This window comes from Aquila chrysaetos, chromosome 15 (assembly GCF_900496995.4).
Source record: "Aquila chrysaetos chrysaetos chromosome 15, bAquChr1.4, whole genome shotgun sequence".
In the NCBI taxonomy this organism is placed as follows: domain Eukaryota; kingdom Metazoa; phylum Chordata; class Aves; order Accipitriformes; family Accipitridae; genus Aquila; species Aquila chrysaetos.
The window spans coordinates 24,148,990-24,170,448 of record NC_044018.1 but is presented as its reverse complement, the minus strand read 5'-3'; the positions used below and the strand labels follow the sequence as shown (position 1 = coordinate 24,170,448).

Here is a 21,459-nt window from a genome sequence, read left to right as displayed (position 1 = left end):
TAGACTGGAGAAGAAAAGGCTCAGGGTTCAGGAGGGATCTTGTCAATGTCTATAAATACCTGATGGGATATTGTGAAAGAAGATGGAGCCAGACTTTCTCAGTGGTGTCCAGTGACAGGACAAGAGGCAATGATCACAAACTGAAATACAAGAAATTCTGTTTAAACATGAGAAAAAACTTTCACTGTGAGAATGATCAAACGCTGGAACAGATTGCTCAGAGAATCTGTGGAGTGTCTGCCTTTGGAGGGAGGGCATCATCCTGACTGGACATGGTCCTGTGCAATCTGCTGTCCTGAGCAGGGGATGGACTAGATGATTTCCAGAGGTCCCTTCCAGCTTCAATCATTCTATGATTCAATGGAATATTTACAATAATCAGTTCCACTGAGCTGAATGATTACTCAAAAAGGTATTGCATTGGATAATACAATAAAAATAATTAACTATAAATTTCTTGGAACAATTTATCTGATATTTTCACATAAATGTGGAATCTTACTAGATCTAAAAAATGATGACACATTATGTTTTAATGAGATAATGTGCCTTTCAACAGAAGGAAGTGCCATGTTCTGTGTATTAAGATATGTATAGACTAATAAGCTATGGTAAGATACATTGCAGGACATACGATTCTGAAGAAAACTGAGTGCTCATAAAATAATGTAGAAAATTTAGTTGTGTTGTATATTAAACTTATTGTTCTATGCTTTTTAATTGCATTTTTGTAAGTTCTTTGAATATATAATACTATATTAGAAATACTGTGTATGATAAAAGTATACGTGTTTTTTTCTTTCAGCACCATGTGGTGGACATTTGACAGCATCAAGTGGCGTTATCTTACCACCAGGGTGGCCAGGATATTATAAGGACTCACTTAATTGTGAATGGGTGATTGAAGCAAGACCAGGACATTCCATTAAGATCACTTTTGACAGGTGAGAATCATAAAGTCAAACAACAAGTAATGTATGAGCACAAATATTTGTTTTAACATTAAAGAAAAATATTCTTTAAGAACCCAAACGAGAAAAAGAAATTGCAACACTCACAATACTATTCCTTAAGCGGAAAATTAACATTTAAAACTGTGTTTATATTATCTTTATTTATGTTTTAAACAATTTGCATTAAACGTCCACCTCCTAGCTCATAAATAGGGATATCTTCTGGACTTTTGACAACTTTTGTATTCAGGTACAACTATATATTGTCCCTGATGATGACCAGGTCTTACTATAAGAAAAAATAACTTTCCTAGGGAAAAAAAATATTTGTGAAAAAAGTTCTGAGTATTGTGCGTTTGATACATCTTTTTTCCCCATTGGGTTTTTTTTCTGATGCAACATACATTACATAGCTAGACAAGTCCATAATGCATTGGGTGAGCAATTGGCTGATGGGTTGGTCTCAAAGAGCTATAGTAAATGGGGTTACATCAGGCTGGCAGCTGGTCACCGGTGGGGTTCCCCAGGGCTCAATTTTAGGGCCAGTGTTCCTTATCGTTTTATAAATGATCTGGATGCAGGAATCTAATGTACATTAAGTAAGTTTGCCAATGATACTAAACTAGGAGGAGCTGTGGACTTCCACGAAGGTAGAGAGCCCTTACAGAGAGATCTGGTTAGACTAGAGAGCTGGACAATCACTAAACGTATGAAATTTAACAAAAGCAAGTGCCAGAATCTCTAAGGGGGATGGGGTGATCCTGGTTATATATACAAATTGGGGGATGAGAGGTTGGAGAGCAGCCCTGCAGAAAGAGATCTGGGGGTTTGGGTTGATGGCAAGTTGAATATGAGTCAACAGTGTGCCCTGGCAGCCAAAAGGGCCAGCCGTGTCCTGGGGTGCATCAAGCACAGCATAGCTAGCTGGTCAAGGGAGGTGATTGTCCCACTCTATACTGCACTGGAAAGTGCTTAAAAAAAGACATTTTAAAAATCTTCACTCTTCAAGCATCTTTGTAAAATAAGTAAAAAATACCCATTTGTTTAGGTGTTTGATCTAGATACTCTATCACACTAAATACTCCGTTTGACAAAATGATGCAAAGGACAGTACAAAAGACAGCACCTGGAGCTAGGCTGCAGTGGCTTCTATTGTACTGGCCTCCCTGTATTCCACTGCTACCCAAGGAGAGGCAATAATCTGTGTCTAGTTTCACCTTTGCATGGAGTCAACAGTGATGAGGAAAATTTTTCAGTATCATTCAGCCTTCTATTTCTAAGAGTAGAAATAAAAAGACATGAAAATTAATGGAGAGTAAGGCAGAAGAACGTAAAAGTGACTGTTACTGGGTCAAATCAAAGATCCATCTTGTTCCATATTGTATTCCTCAGAGGGACAAAAATGCAGAATCCTAGGGAAGAGTGTGAGGACCAAATAAGTGTATCTGATATTTCTGCTAAGCACTTCTCCAGTTTGCAGCTCAGGACATTCCTGAACTGAAAGGTGGTTTTTTTTTTAATGTGCTTAGTGGGTTTTTGTATGTATCACTTCCATTGATTTGTTTGTTTCTCTCTTGCACCCATGTAAACTTAACATTCACAACATTCTTCATTTTGCGGAACCCATTGGAGTATCTGTCTCAGACTGCAGTGCCATTGAGGGGTGGTGGCATATACAAAGCGAACAGCAAGTCACCAGAACTAGACAGAACATTCACCCAGGAGTCCTGAATGAGTACAAAGATGAGGTGGCTGAACAATTGAAAGTTGTGTGTAACTGTAACTGTTCTTTTAAAACTGTCTTGATACCTGTGCACTTCAGGAACTGTGTGTTTTATAAGTCTTTCATGGAGATTTAAGGAACTGCATACTGGATGCCCACTACGAAAACTATAGTAAAGTGTAGCACTAGTGGAAGCATGGATAAATATGATATACTGAGGAAGTGTCGATATGTCTTTTGTAAAAGAAATCCTATTTCAGAAACCTGTTGGAATTCTTTGATGGTGTCAGGAGGCATAGAAATATGTTGGATATAGTTTACCTGGGTTTTCAAAACGCAAGTTTTGTATCTTGCACCTCACCCTGCAAAGGGCTATTAAAAAGCTAAGCAACATTTTAATACAAGGATGGGTATTGCCTGAATAAAAACTTGATTAACAGACGATAAAAGTCTCACAGTTGGAATTTTTGGTGTTCTACAGAGATCTGTGTTATGTTCAAAACTGTTCAGCATGTTCAGAAATGATGTTAAAAAGGAGAAAATCAGACTAATAATATTAAGTTATTCAGGATATTAAAAACAAGTGATGACTGAAGAATTGCTGAAAATTCTTACAAGACTGGATGCCTGGGCAACAAAATTGCAGATAGATTAAGTAAATGCAAAGTGAATCATATAAGAAAAAGAATTCCATCTTGATATATAAAATGATGCATCTTGAACTTACGCTGGTCACTGAGCTGCTAAAGTTCTGATCACCCTTTGTCAAGAAATATGGATGAAAACTAACACATGCATAGAAGATTTTTGTGAACATGGTTAGAGGCATGAAATGTAATGTAGGGAGAAGATTAAAATAGGTTGTATATTTAGTTTACCATATCCTTTTTCCAATCCTGTTTTGTTTTCTTATTATAAACACATTAAGGTCAGAGAAGAATGGGAACTGTTTAAACAGTTTTCATAAAATTATCATGTTACTTCTGAAAACAACAAAAGGTTGTTTGCTTTTATTGCATTCAGCAGTAAGTTCCAGAATTTTAAGTTTCAGATTTTTTTTTAATGAAAAACTTAATATATTAATTATAAGCTTATATTTATTTGCCAGCTTTTTAAAAAAAAATTAATCACCAGAAGCCTGAGGTTCAGGGATGTCTTCCCAAATACAGTGAAAGCAAACAGCCAAATTAGTTGTAAGATGGAGTATTTTATAAAAGGAAATGCATTGCCTAAAGTTGCAGATGTTTGGATGACTGATTATGACCTTAACAGTATGACCACTATATTTCTGAGGAAATTAATGGGAAACATAGGCTCCTGTGACATATGGTCCTGTTTAAGAACTAAATTTACTGAATTTTAGACAGATGCACACACACATTCCATTAACAGAATTCTACAGCTTTGTGTACAAATTGAACTGCAATGAAATTAAACGAGAACTTGGCATTTACCCTGATACAAAATTGACAATTCTGATCTTGTATAAGTTTTAAAGTACAGCAGACAGTAAATTAACCTACTCCAGCTTTATATCAGCATTATTAAAAGAAGGATTCTGTGTCCTTTCCCTAAATGTTTCAATTACAAAACAGTATTACCATTAAGCACACTGATTTTGGTAGACAGAGAAGAAACCTTTCCTTGCTTTTTTTGGAGGTTTATGGAGCTTTCCTGGCAGGTTTAGAAAATCATATAGCTTTACTACATTACATTATAAATTTCATTATAAGTGTTATACTTTGGGAAGTTAATGATAGTGTAATAATCTCCCTTTTGGAATAAAGTTATTTTCTTTTGTTAACATGAAGGCTTTGCTACCCATTAAAAATTGGATGGAAAACCTTTTTATTACTTACAGGAAACTAACTCTGCTGTCTGATATAACATTAACAAATTACAAATCAGTAAGCAAAATCACTATCAAATAAATAAAAAAGATCAATTAATTGATTTGTCAATTCATTGACAAGTACAATATTTTGCCAAGTATTTTGTCTAGTTTGGGGAAAATAGAACCCTTTTATACTTTGCTATATGACTTGCCATCACAGATACAGCTGCCAGAATGAAACTTTGCACGAATGTGATATTCATAAAGTAAATTATCTCACTTTTGAGCTAATGAAGCTTTAATGTTGCTAGACAAATGCGCCTTATCAGAATACTTAGAAACTTTCCAGAAATAGCAGTAAATGACTGAGTAACCCTGTGAACATTTTACATTGAAACATTTTGCATTTCAGATCATGACTAATGTCTGGAAGGGTAACAAAAAAGTAAAACCTAATTGATTTGGGCCATAAGGAAAGGCACTAGAAGGATAACTGCTGACTGGAAGATTTTTGGTACTTTGAATGTTGATGAAAATTCATTGAATAGTATATAAAACAAACCTACTTATTCGAAACCTACCTAACTATGTATGAAGAGTAGAATAACATAGCATTATTGAAGTCTTTTTAGAATTCTTTGTGAACATTTGGAGAATGTCCTACCTTTTACTAACATAAGTATGCTAACATTAAAACAACAAACCAAAAAGTAGCTCCTAATTAAGTACTTTCAGTAAGGATGCATAACTTCCAATAATAAATTATCTTGATTTATAATTTCAGTGACAGTGCAAAGATTGAAAAAAAAAAAAAACAAAAAAACCAAAGCAACCCAAAAAACACCCCCCGCCCCTCAAACTCTTGAAAACAGACAAGTGAACTAGAAACAAATTTCTAAGTTTGAGATGAGCAAGAACCTACTGGGAATAAAGATTGTTGTAATGGGTAGCAATTCCTGTAAGAGTTATTTTAAGTTTTCTGTCTCCAGCAAGGGTTTCAAACCACTGTTGTCATTCCGCCCTGCTAAGAAAACTGCAATTGCTGGCTGAGAGCACTTTACTCCTAATTAGTTTCCCTCACAAACATGACTGTTAAAATAATTGGACTATTGAATTATTTATCTTGAGTCCATTCATTATGAGTACAAATAAAGTATTTAAACCAGCCTAGCCGTATCTGTCAGTTTTCCTCATTCCACTGCGGGGTAAATCAATGTATAATCTCTGAAATTATGGAAAGGTACTGAAAAACTGTCAAGTACTTTAGTGATGCCCTCTGTGACTGTCTATTTTGGTAAATTAAACAGAATCAGAGAACCTTCCCAGACACAAGAACTCATGTATTTGTGCAGTTAAAGTGTTGAAATAGTCTCTAACATACTTCTTGAGCTTGCCAACTAGCATTCTCCCAAATAATTATCAAGCATGGCCAGGAGTTAGTGTGGGCAAGCAACCATTCATAATAGGAAATTTGAATAATATCTCCCTGTTGGAGAGGCTAAAGGATGTATTTAATAGTATGGATATAGGCCATTCCATGCTAGCTGGCTTCACTGCCAGAAACTGGTCCTGAAAATGCTTAATGTATTAGCAAGCCTGCAAGCCCTGTATTCCACTGTCAGAGTGAATAGATAGCAGTGAAAGCAATCATGGATTTTAGCCAACATATCCAAGTAGAGTAGGTAGTTTGGTTGAAAGCACCATAAATCCAGGGTTTTCTGTGTGAAGAACAAGGGACGATATGAAGGGCCTAAGGCAGTGTCCAGGCAGTCACTAGCTCTGACAGTTAAGCAAACAAATACTTTCCGATTTCTGAACATGCTTTTGTTTTCAGGGAATCATGAGCGAAGAACTATAGAGACTATTAAATACTTGCTAAATGTAAACTTACTGTTACTGATGTGTCTGTGAAGATGATTTTACATGACCAATGCTAATTTGTCTGTAAAATATAATGGCCTGGCTGGGGAACTTGTTCATTCTGTCATCATGACTAACAAAGTATGAAGTTTATTTACACTTTGCAGGAACGTCCCTTACCTTTCCCTTTTTCTGAATGTTTAATAATTTGCAGTTTTCTTCAATTACAAGAGCACAGTTTCTTATCTCCAGACCCACTAAACATGTGTCCCATATTGGCAAGACAGCTTAAGGGCATTCACTTTGAAAAAAGTGTTGTGTTGCATAGGGACACAGTTTGTTGCTCTCAGCAGTTAAAGTAATAAGCCCTGTGGGAAAAGAAAAGAAAATCTCAGAACATATGCATTTCTGAAAGATTAACATCTTATGAAAATAAGAATATTGGGTTTGCAGGCAAATATATTTGGGCCAGTATAGATATCTGTGTAATAGCACAAACTTTGTTGACAGGAAAATTGATGTGTGCACGGTTTAGATGCTGCAGTTTGCAACAGTATCTGATATAACCACAAACTGTCTTGAAAAGCATCTGATGTGAAAAATGCCAAAGTTTCATCTACAGAAAGAGCAGATTTGAGCTGTTTGATTTAAGAACAAATAGTAGTGGATGACTGCACACATAGACATCCTTTATGAACTGGAGAAATGTGATGTGGTTTAGAGATTGACACAGACATTGACTCTGCTCTTGATTTTGAAGTTATTTGTTCTTGTAAATCAGCTATCTCGTTAGCCTCCTCCTCTTTTTCCATTCTTGTCTATATTATCTAGTTTTTTGACACATTAAGATAAACTAAGGAATTCTGCTTATTATAAGTGTAACAAATTTCAAAATGAGGGCTTGATTTAATTTTAGTATTTTTCTACTGCTTTACTTCATAGAACAATATTATTTAAAAGTAAAGTAGAAAACTATGTTAGAAAAAAATTTTTGGATAAAAATTTAAACAGTTGAATATGTAAAACAGCTTTTGCCAAATAGCAAATATCAAATAATGAAATTATTGCGATGAAATAATGAAATATTATTGAAGATGTTCCTAGGATGTCCAACTATTATTTAGCCTGAGGGCAAGAAATTTCTTGGATCTTCATAATGCAGTTTTGTTTGAGACAATTTGCATTTTTGTCCCCAGATTCCCCACTAAATGTCTTTCTGATGCACACTCATATGGTTGATCTGAAGTATATTACATCCTTCATGAATTTTATATGATACCAGACACAACAAAGCAAGGAAAAACATGGGTAAAACTTTCCTTAGTTGTTATCCTCAGTAATACACCAATGGATCTGTAGATAGGCAAATTTTTATATGAATGATATTCTTCATCAGTTACACATGGGTTGCCTTTCTAACAGTTAAAGAAAATAACACCATTCCTCTACCTACCAGCTGACTTGCATGTTCCTTTTCAGATTTCAGACTGAAGTTAATTATGATACTTTGGAAGTCAGAGATGGGCCAGCTAACTCGTCACCATTAATTGGAGAATACCATGGAACACAAGCACCCCAGTTCCTTATCAGTACTGGAAATTACATGTATCTGCTGTTCACTACAGACAACAGTCGTTCCAGCATTGGTTTCCTAATTCACTATGAGAGTGAGTCTGATGTTTCTCCAATAGATTTTTATTTAATTTTGAAAATAACTTTCAATTTGAAAATGAGCAAACAAATGTGAAAAAATAAACTTCAGTAATTATATTTGTATAAGAACAAATTATGTTTATTCTGTGATGTACTGACAGATAATTCTGAAACTATGAATTCATTTTGGAAGTTTTTTCTTCATGAGTTCCTGCATGTTACTCAGAATACTTATGGACCTAGGTGTTTAACTAAATGGAAAGTAATTTTAGAATCTTGCCCTTATGGGTAAAGATACATTGTCCTTTTTTGGTTTGTTTGGTTCCCCCCACCCTCCTTCTCTCTCACTTTTTCTCTTTTTTTGGCTTTAATACACTTTTGCAGTACCAAGCAGAATTGGGCCTTATCCATGATGATTCCAAAATGCAAATAAATGCATAATAATATCTCCCTGTGAACTACAGAGTCATTATAATAGCATTTTCTTTTAAATTAGATACATAAAATGACATATATTAAACGGACTGAAGTCACACTGATCTTTATATGATAGTATAGGCATCACTTAAGTACTGAATAAAGAGAGCTTATGTGCTTAGTGTGGTTGTGCTAAACAAATAACATTGTTTTTATCAATTGTTCTTATCTGGAAACTAATCTGATTGCAGTAGATTTGCTATCACATTGAATCTGGAATGAGTGCCAAACTTACATTTCATAGCTACATCAAAACTTGGAAATTCTGCATAGCTTGGTTTAGCTTTGGCTCAGATATGGTGGTAATGGCTGAGCAGATAATAGCAGATAATGATAAAGCCGCAAGGCCGCTAAATTATGTAAATACAAGGAACAGTAGGTAGGTTTCTGCATGAGTTACCTGCAGATGCTGATTTTCCGTGATTGTATTGGATATAAATGTTGCTGTTATGTTTTGTAAGACAGTCCTTAAATATTTATAATTTTGTGTTTTATTTTAAGCCCCCTGTCAGGTAGATGTCTTCTGTTAAAAATTAAAACAGTTAGTAATAAGATATCTGCCCTACACATTCCTAAAGTGGAAGGTTTAATTATGAAATATTTAGAACAATATCCGTATATTTGCTTTTTACTTTTGTTGAAAAATTTAATATCTCACATGACACTAGTTTTTTATGTCTCAAGGTAGCCTGATAAAATGTCAGAATTAGATTTGACTAGTGCACTTTAAATCTTGAAATGGAATAAGATCTTTAACAAGTAAAGATGACAGAAGGCTAGTAAATGATCTTCATCTTCTTTGACATATAGTTCCCATGCATAGAATAATAATTTAAAAAAGCCTTTTCTATAAAAAGCTAATATACTTCCAATTTTTAAAGGCATAACAAAAGCTAAAAATTTTGTCTCACAGGCTCTTTCTGAGCAGATTGACTCCCTGAATAAAGCATCTTTCTCTTTTAGTAGAATTAACATTTAAACATTAACATTTAAAAGGGGTGCTGGTATTATTTTTTATTCAAAATGAATAAGAAGATGAAATGAAATTTTTAAAAAAGTAAGTTCTCAGTTTAAGGAGTGAGATCGGGGTTTTTTTGTGAATTATATTTCCCATTAAATAGTTATCTGACAATTGAATTTCAATAGATATTAACAAAAAGCTTAATATCCTTCCTTAGTTACAGATAGTGACTGCTGTTTCTCTTAAGCTTTTATGTCATCATGAATGTCATACAGCTGGCAGATTAAACATTTAAATTTAAGTGTCAACATAGAAGTGTCTAGAGCCTGAAGCTTACATTTTGGGCAGTGGAGATCTGGTCAATGGAATCAGTAGAGTCCAGGGAGCAATTCAGTAAACTCTGAAGTAGAATCCAGGGGCTGTATTTGATTGCCTAAGCATGGAAAGTTAGAGTTATTTTAGGTACTATGCCACCTGGGTGCCAAGTGCTGCACTAGAGATTTGGATCTTGCACAAGTCCTTTGCCGTGTCTACCAGTTCCATGGAGACATCCTGGTTATGATAGAATGGCACTAGAAACGTATATTGAGACAATAAAATTTCTCTCCTTGTAACTTTGCTGAGTAAGTTGTTCCCTGGTTTGCCCCAACTGGGTTGATCAGATCTCTTTTGACTATGAAAGGAGCTTAAAGACCAAACAAGCCTATAGACACATCACTGGAAGCATCTTAAACTGAAATGGAATCTTGCCCTGAATGTGCACACTGTAGAAAAAAAATGCAATATAAACAGAGACTTTTTACCTATCACCATCTGGAATGGGTATGTCCGTATCCACAGCATAAGTTGTACAGAGAAAGCTTGCTAAACACTTCATACCTATGTCAGTGCATTTGCTTCACAAGGCTCCGTAAGTCAATCACAGCCTCACTGCTCATATTGGTTTCTTCTCACACTAGGTTTGTCACAAAACAAAAATTTTCTCCATGTTGCATTGTGTTGTACGTGTTCATGTAATGCAACTGGAATTTGTGGCAGTCTCTCTCTAGTATGCTCTAGAGTATGCTCTTCTCGTACTAGTCAGCATTGGGAGCTCCTGAAGCATTTCTGTAGTGGGTATCAGACATACGTCCTTCCTTGAGCCTTACCTCTGTATTGACAAACGTGCACATGCCAGAGGGAGGGTAGTTACAATAACCAGTAACATGGCAGTACTAAGGAGATGAAGTCAGTGTTTTCAAAGAACAAAACCAGGTGGAAAGACCCAATGGAGGTGCTCAGTAGTCTGCCAGGAACAGGGGAGACCAAAATTATATTTTGATTGCCCTTGCAGGCTGAACTATAGAAGTTGCTAATGTTAAAGATATCACAACCAAACTTCTATTTGTTTCACATTTCTTACACTTGTAGAAGAAAAGGCAGTCAACTGTAAGTTTTAAGAAAAGTTTCTGAATATTTTCTTTGGAAATTCAAATAACTGTCTTATTTGGAAGTGTCCTAAAAATCTTCCAATTATAGTCATAACTTTGACGATAAATTAAATCACTGAACTGTGAAGCAGAAGGATCTTAATCTTGCTTAAAATAAAAAGCTCAGTATAAGCTATACCGAGTTGCTACTGAAATGGCAGTAATATTCTATTAAGCTAAAATATGCCTGTAATACAGCTTTAATAAAAATGTGACCCCTTAAAGTTACTTCAGATGTGAAGGTAATTTGTTAATTCCCCACCTTAAATGTCTGTAATTCAGCTTTTTGATGACACTTTTAACATAGCTAATGCAAGACAGTATAGGTTAACTCTTATGCACCTAAGCAAAAAAATTAATATAAGTGCCTATAATATTCTTTAAGTAAAACTACTGATAAAATATTCAATTTTATCATGAATAATTCATCTATATTCTTTTGACCAGCATGCCTCACGCCTCACTTAGATCTTCCCTGTTCTCTCAACTTCCTTAGTTAACGTGGTTTGGGTTTTTTTTTTTGCAGGTCCTCATTCTGTAAAGTAGATTGTGCAATCTTAGTCTTTTTCTTAAATGAAACCAGATGATAGAAATACTTTTATCCACAGATTCCATTAATGTACGGCCACCTTTTATTAAGGTATTTTTGAAATTTATCTTTCTTTAAACAAGAAAACATGATCACTTTCAATGAAAATTGAGCAATTATTTCTTAAATCCAGATACTTTATTTGAAAGTCTGTGTTTATTTATGGATTAATATTCCCTTCTATACTAAAAGTTACCTGAAAAATGGAACAGAGATCATATTTTAGTTATGCATTGAGACAGTAATCATCCCATATTACCATGTACATCAGTATGTATTTGATAAACATTACAATTCTCTTATATAGTCAGGGAAAATTGTTTAAAGTCAAGGATCAACCATCTTTGTAAAAACTTTCCTTTTAGGTCAGTGAAAAAATCTAGCAAAATTAGTGTTGTGATTTTCCTTAAATGAAATGTTACAGGTAATAAAAAAGTTAAAGGTAATCCTTTATTCACATTGTATAAAATTAGTTATTTGTTTAGATTTGGTTTTGGAAAAGAACTTTTTAGACGCACAAATATGCTATCTTCATGGACTTGACAAAGTGTTGGGATCATTCAGACAGCCCACAATCAGTTTTAGCAGTGATAACATAGAAACAAAATATTTCCTCACAATTTTTCATGTGAAGAAAAAGTAATCCTTGTGAATAGGCTGGATATGAAGAAAAGATTCATAAAATTTTCAGTGGCAAAGTTTTCAGAATATTGGGGAAGAACTTTTTGCTTCAGCAGTCAATTTTACTCTAAGTAATAAGAAGAACCAGTAGAGAGCCTGAATAAGAAAGGCAGTTTTCGTGAAAGTGCCCATGAAATAATAGTTTATGATTCTTAAGAAATAAAAGAATGAAGCAACACAATTGTGATAAAGCCAATGGTTTTCAGAAATCTAAGCTTTACCAAACTTGAGAACTTGGTAGGTGAATGTCCTTAGGAGTGAATTCTGAAAGTAATTTATAAAAGAGATTAGATTAAAGCCTAACAGAAAACTGTATTATTTTTTTTAGAGAAAGAAAAAATACTATCAATTTCTGTAGCCATTTAAAAACCCCTTTTAATGACATGTAACCCAAAAGTTAATCATGTAAATGTCAGATGTATTCAAACATTGCTATAGATGGCCATCAAAGAATAACACAGATCTCAGGATAAAATCAGAACATCTAAAGTACATATTTAGTTACAGGAACAAGCGACAGAAAGATAGTAACAAAAATATCTACAAATATATTCAAAATAAGAAAAAATAAAAATCATTACTTAATAAAAATTTGAGCATACATCAGCTGTCACAGGGAAGACTAAACGTTCTGTTCCTGTTTTGCAACATTTGCAGAAAAGCTTAATTTTGCCCATATACTTAACACAATTAAGTGAACATTTACAAGGTAAGAATACAGCATATGGAAAGAAGGTACTGCACAATATTGAGATAATAAAATATCTTTTGGTCATCAGGGACTCTTGAAATTCTCTGTGCTATACTCAAAGGCAAAGCAGAAGCAATCTCCACTCCACTGAAAATTATGTCTGAAAATTCAAAACTGTAGGGAAGTTTCAAACAATTTCAGAAGGGCACATACCTTTCAAAGAAAGGAGGGAAGGAAAAAAAAAATAGAAGAAAAAAAAGATGGGACTAGAAGGCTCAAGGACGTTAGTTTTATCTTCACTTTTTAAAGATACTAGTTTCAAGCTGATAAACAAGGTGATAAGGAACAAATGATTTGTATTTGATAAGAACAGATTATACGAAACCAACCTAATTTCTTTCTTGACAGGTTAACTGGTTTTGTAGATTTGGGAATGGAAAGGGAAGGAAACAGCTCTGTGTTGACATTTATAAGGCTTTTAGAAGTCTTCCAGAGAAAATACAGAAATTTGGTCTAGATGAAACTATTACAGGTGCAACAAGTTCTTCAGCAAGCACTGGAAAAAGTTGCCCAGAGAGGCTGTGGAATCTCCATCCTTGGAGATAATAAAAGTGCATCCAGACATGGATGCACCCGTGCAACCAGCTCTAGGTGACCCTGCTTCAGCAGGGGGGTTGGACCAGATAACCTCCAGAGATTCCTTCCAACATGAACGCTTATGTGATTCTGTGATGCTGTGAACAATTTTGAAAACTTTTACGCAAAGAGCAGCCAGCAATTAGTAGTTTACTGTCTAACTCAAATTTGTAGGGATACTACTGTGATCTGGCCTAGATCCAAAACTATCTGATACTTTTATTAACAATTTTGATGATAATATAAGAACACTTAAAAATTTTGAGGATGATTCTAACCTACAATTATAGCAAGAACTATGGTGGAGAGGTTTAGAATTCAAAACAGTCTAGATGAACTGAAGAAATGGTCTGAAATAAATTAAAAAAAATATCAAATTCTATAAAGAAACATGCTAAGCATAAATGAGGAAGGAGAAGTGACATGCACAAATACAAAATAGAAACACAATAGGAAAGGATATGGTTTTTACATAGAGCATAAATAATGTAGAGAAAAATGTAGTAGCAATGCAAAAAGTCAAATTTTCTGGCTGTTGTAGTTAATCATAAAAAAAAAAAAGAATTACAGAAAAGACAATTTTTGTTTACAGGACTATTTTGTCTAGGACTTGGAAAATAATTATTTCACTTCATTTGATGACCAGAGAGAATATTATGTCCAGTTTAGGACCCAGTTTAAAAAAAGTAGGAGGTTTTTAACATGGAAAACATGACACATATGGAGTCATTGAAAGGGCTGTAGTCTAGAAAAGGGATAACTTGGCAGGCAGGAGGGAAAGCATGATAACAGTCTCATGTGCCTAGTAGCTAAGAATTGCAGCTACTCCTGGAGTTCAGTCCAGAAATCTGCTAAAATGCCTGTGCTCCCTGTCAGCAATGAGCAGGACAGAGGTGACCTGCTAGTTCTGACATTCTAAATGACTTTTGTAGCTTGTTAACAAAAATAATATGCACTCAAGTGCTCTCCTAAGTTTGACTATGTTATCCTCTGTCACTTGGAAATACCCTCCAGATATTCTTTAGAGAAAGATTCTTTTAACTTTTACATGGAGAGGGGATGCAAAAAGCTCTTTTAATAATAACACGACCTCCCTTTTCCCTTTCATCTTCTACTCCCCACTTCCACTACCTTCACTCTCCCGCTCCTCTCTTCCCATTTTAAAGCACCTTTGCTTCCTGTCCTCCTTTATAACATCATTAATATGTTTCTTTAACATGATTTTTTAAAATCTCTTGACTGTATCACAGTTTTTAGTGATGTAACAATATTTTGGTTTAGAGTCAGTATTGCGATAGCAAACAATTCAAATACAGTCACTCACTGCTACACTCTTAAGAGCTGCTGGAAGAACACTGAGACTAAGTGTGTAAGCAGGCTTGCAGTTCTTAGAGGCTAATTTACCCTTGTAAAATTACAGGGAAGCATTTCTGGCCACTTGAGCTACATCTGATCCAGTAAGTTAGAAATACTTGAGTCTTGGCTTCAGTCTTGCAGTCATTCAGACAGTTTAAGCACAATCCCTTGTATCATTTTGACCCATGCCAGCTAGCATCTTCCCATAGAGTACCTGGACATAGTTCTAGGAATGACTTCAGCCAGAGACTGTTCTCAAAAGGCAACAGTCTTATCTAAAGTGGGCAAGATTTGATCTGTATGAATGTTAGCCAAGTCATGCTTTGAAATTGGTACCAGAGAATGGGCCTTCTCCTAATTTAATTGTGTGGCGTCTGGTTCTAATTCTTGGAACCCCATTCTGACAAGCAAGCACCTATTCTATTTCTTTTAAAAAAAAAATTCATTTTTCAAAGCAAAGATAATTTACACTATTCTCCCTTAATTATTAGAATAAGCCTATCTATATGATCAACTATTTTACTAGGCAATATTCTCTTACTGTCCAAACAATTGCTTCTGTCAGCTGCTTTATTGATGTTCTGGATGATTCTATACTGATGGCAAAGAATAGCACTCTAGATTCCAGCTGAAACACTTCCATTGTTCAAAACATTTTTGAGATTCTTTGAATAACACAGCAACTGCTCCATAGGTAGTATGAATGGGTAACCTAGTGGTTATGGCACACAGCCATGTTTTGCTTTCTGTTTTTCTTACCAGACTTATTTTCTTCATCCATTTTTGTGCAATGAGCATTCTTTAGACAACCTCTTAGCAATCTTATAGTTTAATATTCCTTTTTTCTAATGATTTTAACTATTTGATCTGTGAAGGGAAAATCAGAGGTGCGTTATATACGAGTATGTAGTATATAAAACTAAATAGCTGTTGTATGCTTCATGCATTACAGCAACAAATTAATTTCCTCTTTAGAGTTCTAATAGGATCTAATGATTAAATCAGTTTCTAAAAATCACTTATGATTCTAAGTGTTTGCAAAATATGCATTTTAATAATCAATGAAGCATCTACTATAGCTAACAACAGGTTGATAAATGTTTGATGAAATGTCAATATTGACAGAGTGAAGTTTTTGAGGATGACGGTCCATATTTATCAATTATTCAGTGATGTACAAAATCTTTTGTTTGTATGTTTGCTGTTTACATTGGATTGTGTGTTATTTTCCTTTGAAAAGAGAATGATTAAATTGTACGATAGAATTATCTGCTTATCTAATTCCCACTGCTACCTTGAGGGAACTGGAGGGAGCATTTTTTGAGTGAGCTACTGAGCATGCTCTTCTTGAGAAATACTGCATTATGTAGGGTGGGAGAGAAAAGATATGGTTTTCACCCAGACTTTAATCTTCTATTTACTGAGCCAATTGTTATGAATAGTATTAAATCAACTCTTTCCAACCATGAGCCAAAAATTTATCACCGTGGTGCCAGAATTTCTCATACATAGTTTAATATTGTCTTTTTGGAGTCAGGACTCTCAGTACTGCCCATTATTAAGCTTGTCTTATGTTATCTCCTATTAAGAAAAAAACAGAAATCTTTGTCCAAAGCAGCAAAGAAAATTTCTTTCTTTTCAGCTATGTTTTTGATTGCTAAAACTTACATACTGAATATTTTCCCCAGGAATGAAGCCCTGTTGCCTGAGCTGACTCTTTTATTTATACAGCACCACTATCTCAGTCAGGAACTTGGAAGTTGATAGGGTTGCTACAGCTTTTGGTCTCCTTGCAAAAATCTACATAGTCAATGTAATCTAGAGTTATCATTTAAAAAATACACTGATGAGTTTACCTGTTATATGTGACTGAGAATCCCAAAGCAGTTGATGTGTTGAGGCAGGGGTGGAAGGGTGCCCTAAAAGGAAGGAATTTTAAGAGTGCTACTGTGGACCTCCATCTATTCTAACACCTCAAAACACGAAGTATAGTTTGTCTGAAAAATATTAATGTGTATCAAAGTTAAAATTTTATACACAATTAATATTTATTTAGGGCACATACAGTGCAGAATATTATAGACTTAAAAGGGTTCTTTGAGTCTGTATTAAGCAATTTAAGCCAAGTGAAGGGAATCTAAAAATGCACTGTGTCAGCTAACATGGTACATTTGCATTAAGAGCATGCAGTCAAGTCTAGAAGAAACTTACTCATGTAGAATTTAAGTATGTCAGGGATATCTGATGAAAACTAGATCATAAGCTTTCAAATCTGAATTCTAACTGAGATATAAGAATAGCTGGAAGGTACAGGGAATATTTCTCTGTGCAAGCCAGAGTCATTATTTATGATATTTTTGTTTGTAGTCCTGCTTCCAACCTTCATATCTATAATTCTAAAACCTTTACTTTATGCACTGATAAATCATTTTTTCCCTCAGTTTTGAACACCTCCTACTTTGTTCCTAAGGTTGTGTGGTAGTCCTGGGTAAGTAAAGCAGGGTAGAAATAGAAACAGTTAAAGATACACAGGCAGCTGAGAGGACCAGAACCTTCAGGATGTGTTTGGGGGGCTAAGGAGCTAAGAAATGTATAACGCCCTGCTAGAGAATTTTGTGCTGTCAGCAGTTGGCTTTGAGGAAGGAAATTCTTTGGCAAAAAATAGACTGGAAAGAGTCATGCCAGAAATTTGGGTCGCCTGTGAGGAAGCACCTAAAATCTTTCAGGACCTCAGGAGAACTAATCTTGCTCAAGGCTCTCACAGCATCTATGAGTGATGACATCACCCATATGAAATTATGCTAATTTACAGCATTCTTTCCAACCCAGCACCAAAATACTGAAATTAATGTGAAAGTTAATGTGAAAATACTTCAGTAAATGCAAATAGGTGCCAGAGCTTTGAGGTGGATGTCTAGATTTTATCCCAAAAGCTGACAAGGAATTCTAAACTCAAAAGTCTGGTATTATTTAAACAGACACAGAACAGATAATCTTTCAAAATAAAGTAGATCAAAATAATTGCCTGAGAAGAAACGTTCAAGTGTTTATAAATTGTTTCCCCCCCACACACATATACTTCCTGGCCCTTTGTGGGCAGTTTTTTTAACAAGTAAGTGGTTTTTTGGGTTGCAAAAAACTCTACAGGCTCCTCTGGGTCTCCCTGTTATCCCTGAGTCTTGACTATGTGTTTGCTACCTGGTGTTTTCAGCTAGTTTCTAGTTTTTTTCTTCTACTGCAGGCTTCATGCTCTCTGTGTCCTTCATAATCTGTTATCTTTTTACCCACTACAGCCCATACCTTCAAGGTTTTCCTCTGGACATGCTCAGCTTCTCATAGAAGAAGGAACAATGTCCCTATCCCTCCCAAACCTGAAGAGGTTCTACATCAGTCATTCTTGTTCCCAGGCACATGACACAGTGTATCAGGAGTAGGAGACAAGGATTTGGTTACAGGGGAGCTACAGGGGTGACCTTTGGGAAGAGAGGCCGGGGCTGCCCCGTGCTGGGCATGGCTGGTTCCAATTGACCCACAGCAGGGGACAGCCCAACAGCCAAGTTGGTGGCACCTCTGTGATAACATATTTAAGAAAGGGCAAAATGCAGCATAGGTGAGTGAGGAGTGAGGAAAAGAAAGGGTGAGAAATAATCCTACAGACTCCAAGGCCAGAGAAGAAGGAGGTGCTCCAGGCAGATATTTTCCTGCAGCCCATGGAAGAGACCATGGTGGAGCAGACATCCACACTGCAGCCTGTGGTGGACCCCACGTCAGAGCAGGTAGATATTCCCTGAAAGAAGCTGTGGCCCATGCAGGCCCATGCAGGAGCAGGTTTGTCCTGAAGGAGTGCAGCCTTTGGGAAGGACCCACTCTAGAGCAAGGCAAACCTGTGAGGAGGGAGGAGCAGCAGAGCAGAGTTGTTACAGATTGACCACAACACCCACTCCCGATCTCTACTACACCACCTGGGGAGGGGTGGGGAGGTAGAGAAGTTGCGAACGGAGGAGGGAACTTGAGCCTGGGAAGAAGGTGGTTGTGGTAGGTTGACCTTGGCTGGACTCCAGGTGCCCACCAAGCCACTCTATCACTCCCCCTTCTCAGCGTAACAAAAGACTCACGGGTTGAGATAAGGACAGGGGGAGATAACTCACCAATTACCATCATGGGCAAAACAGACTTGACTTGGGGAAATTAGTTCAATTTATTGCCAATTAAAATCAGAGTACTGAAATAAGAAAATAAAACCTAAATCTTAAAACACCTTCCCTTCACCCCTCCCTTCTTCCCAGGTTCAACTCCAATCTCAATTTTCTCTATCTTCTTCCCTGGTGAGGCACAGCGGGACAGGGAATGGGGGTTGCAGTTAATTCATCACACATTGTCTCTGCTGCTCCTTCCTCCTTGGGGGGAGGACTCCTCACCCTTCTCCTGCTCCACTGTGGGGTCCCTCCCACAGGAAACAGTCCTTCATGAACTTCTCCAACGTGAGTCCTTCCCAAGGGCTGCAAGTTCTTCATGAACTGCTCCAGCATGGGTCCCTTCCACGGGCTGCAGTCCTTCAGGCACAGCCTGCTCCAGCGTGGGTCCCCCGCGGGGTCACCAGTCCTGCCAGAAAACCTGCTCCAGCGTGGGCTCCTCTCTCCATGGGGCCACAGGTCCTGCCAGGAGCCTGCTCCAGCGCGGGCTTCCCACAGGGTCCCAGCCTCCTTCGGGCATCCCCCTGCTCCGGCGTGGGGTCCTCCCGGGGCTGCAGGTGGAGATCTGCTCCCCCGTGGACCTCCCTGGGCTGCAGGGGGACAGCCTGCCTCACCATGGTCTTCACCGCGGGCTGCAGGGGAATCTCTGCTCCGGCGCCTGGAGCACCTCCTCCCCTCCTTCTGCACTGACCTGGGGGTCTGCAGAGTTGTTTCTCTCACATGTTCTCACTTCTGTCTCTGCTGCTGTTGTTCCACAGCAGTTTTTCCCCCTCTTAAATCTGTTCTCCCAGAGGCACTACCACTATCACTAATGGGCTCGGCCTTGGCCGGTGGCAGGTCCATCTTGGAACTGGCTGGCATTTGCTCCATGGAACACAGGGGAAGCTTCTAGCAGCTTCTCACAGAAGCCAGCCCTGTAGCTCCCCTGCTACCAAAATATGGCCATGCAAACCCAATATGGGGGGGGGTGGTGGGTGGTGGTGTTTTAGTTTTTGTCTTTGTTTTTCACCATCCTACTCTATTTTAATTGGCAATAAATTAAATTAATTTTCCTCAAATTGAGTCTGTTTTGACTGTGATGGTAATTGCTAAATGATCTCCCTGTCTTCATCTCAGCCCATGAACTTTTTCATCTTTTTTTTTTTTTTTTTTTTTTTACCTTATTTTGTCCCCCTGTACTGCTGAGGTGGGAAGTGAGAGAGCAGCTGGGTAGGGGACTGGCAGCCAGCCAAGGTCAACCCACCACATATAGTAACAAAAAATAAAAGAAATTCCTTTCATCCCAATAAAGTGTCTTTATTTATTTCCCTTCTGTGTATCCATTATAACTCATTACCTGATTAAATTCCAAAATCGTTTGCTATCACTATAAGCATAATGGATAATGCTTGGTTAATGAGCCTCCATTTGATAATTTTGGGGGTTTTTTTCCCTTGTTCAGTGTATAGCTCCAGGTTTATTTACCAAATACTACTCAATCTCTGCTATAAGATATAATTACTAAAGACTCCTTCTGTCAGATAAGAGTTATACAGTTGTGTAAGCTATGTTCATTGTCTTTCTATTTTTGATGCATAGGATAGTATCTGTAGGAATTAACGAGTAGTTTCTGAGTTCATCAGTTGCAGTTTTTCGACACTGCTTTTTGCTAAATCAAATAACCATTACTATGACAGAGGAAAGTTGAATTGTCGTGCAGTATCAGAAACTGAATAGATGAACTGGAATAATCAAATATGGTTTCTATAGTAGCAAAATTTGTATTCATACTTTGAACCTTAATATCTTCCTATAGTTTCAGATGCTTTTGTTGGCTCTTTTTTTCATTGTTTGTTAAAATATACTTTAAAGCTCTAATCTTTTCCTACTTCTTTTGGGCTTCTCTGTTCTATGAGATTGAAAATTGAAAAACTGTACTCTAAGTCAGTGACAACAGTTAGAGAAAGTGTTTTATATCCCACATTAATTCTCAGGCAATGTTAACAAGTATCTTTTGGGGACTCTTTCTTCCTCCTGTCTTATTAATTTTGTGTTTTTTGGGGGATTTTTTCTGTTTACTGTATGAAAAAAAGGGGAAATAAACAAATTAAATCTGTGTGTTTCAGGTGTTACTCTGGAATCAGATTCCTGCCTCGACCCAGGGATTCCTGTGAATGGCCATCGCCATGGTAACAACTTTAATATCCGCTCCACCGTAACTTTTAGCTGTGATCCAGGGTATACACTCAGTGATGAAGAACCACTCATATGTGAAAGAAACCATCAGTGGAATCATGCATTACCCAGCTGTGATGGTAAGTGTCAAGTTCTTCAGATGGCAGCTTTAAAGTCCAAGAAAGTTAATCTCCTATTTCTGAGAACTAATTAAGCTTATCATTGCTAC

General features: G+C 36.7%; 1 protein-coding gene across 1 annotated transcript in view; it reads left to right on the top strand.

Annotated features, from left to right (window-relative positions):
• Positions 1–21,459, top strand: part of CSMD1 (CUB and Sushi multiple domains 1) — a 1,239,551-nt gene that overhangs the window by 909,712 nt on the left and 308,380 nt on the right. The window contains exons 16-18 of the mRNA XM_030037616.2: positions 806–944; positions 7,850–8,037; positions 21,182–21,370. Of these exons, the coding sequence (XP_029893476.1) occupies positions 806–944; positions 7,850–8,037; positions 21,182–21,370 (516 nt within the window). The remainder of the gene's footprint in view (positions 1–805; positions 945–7,849; positions 8,038–21,181; positions 21,371–21,459) is intronic.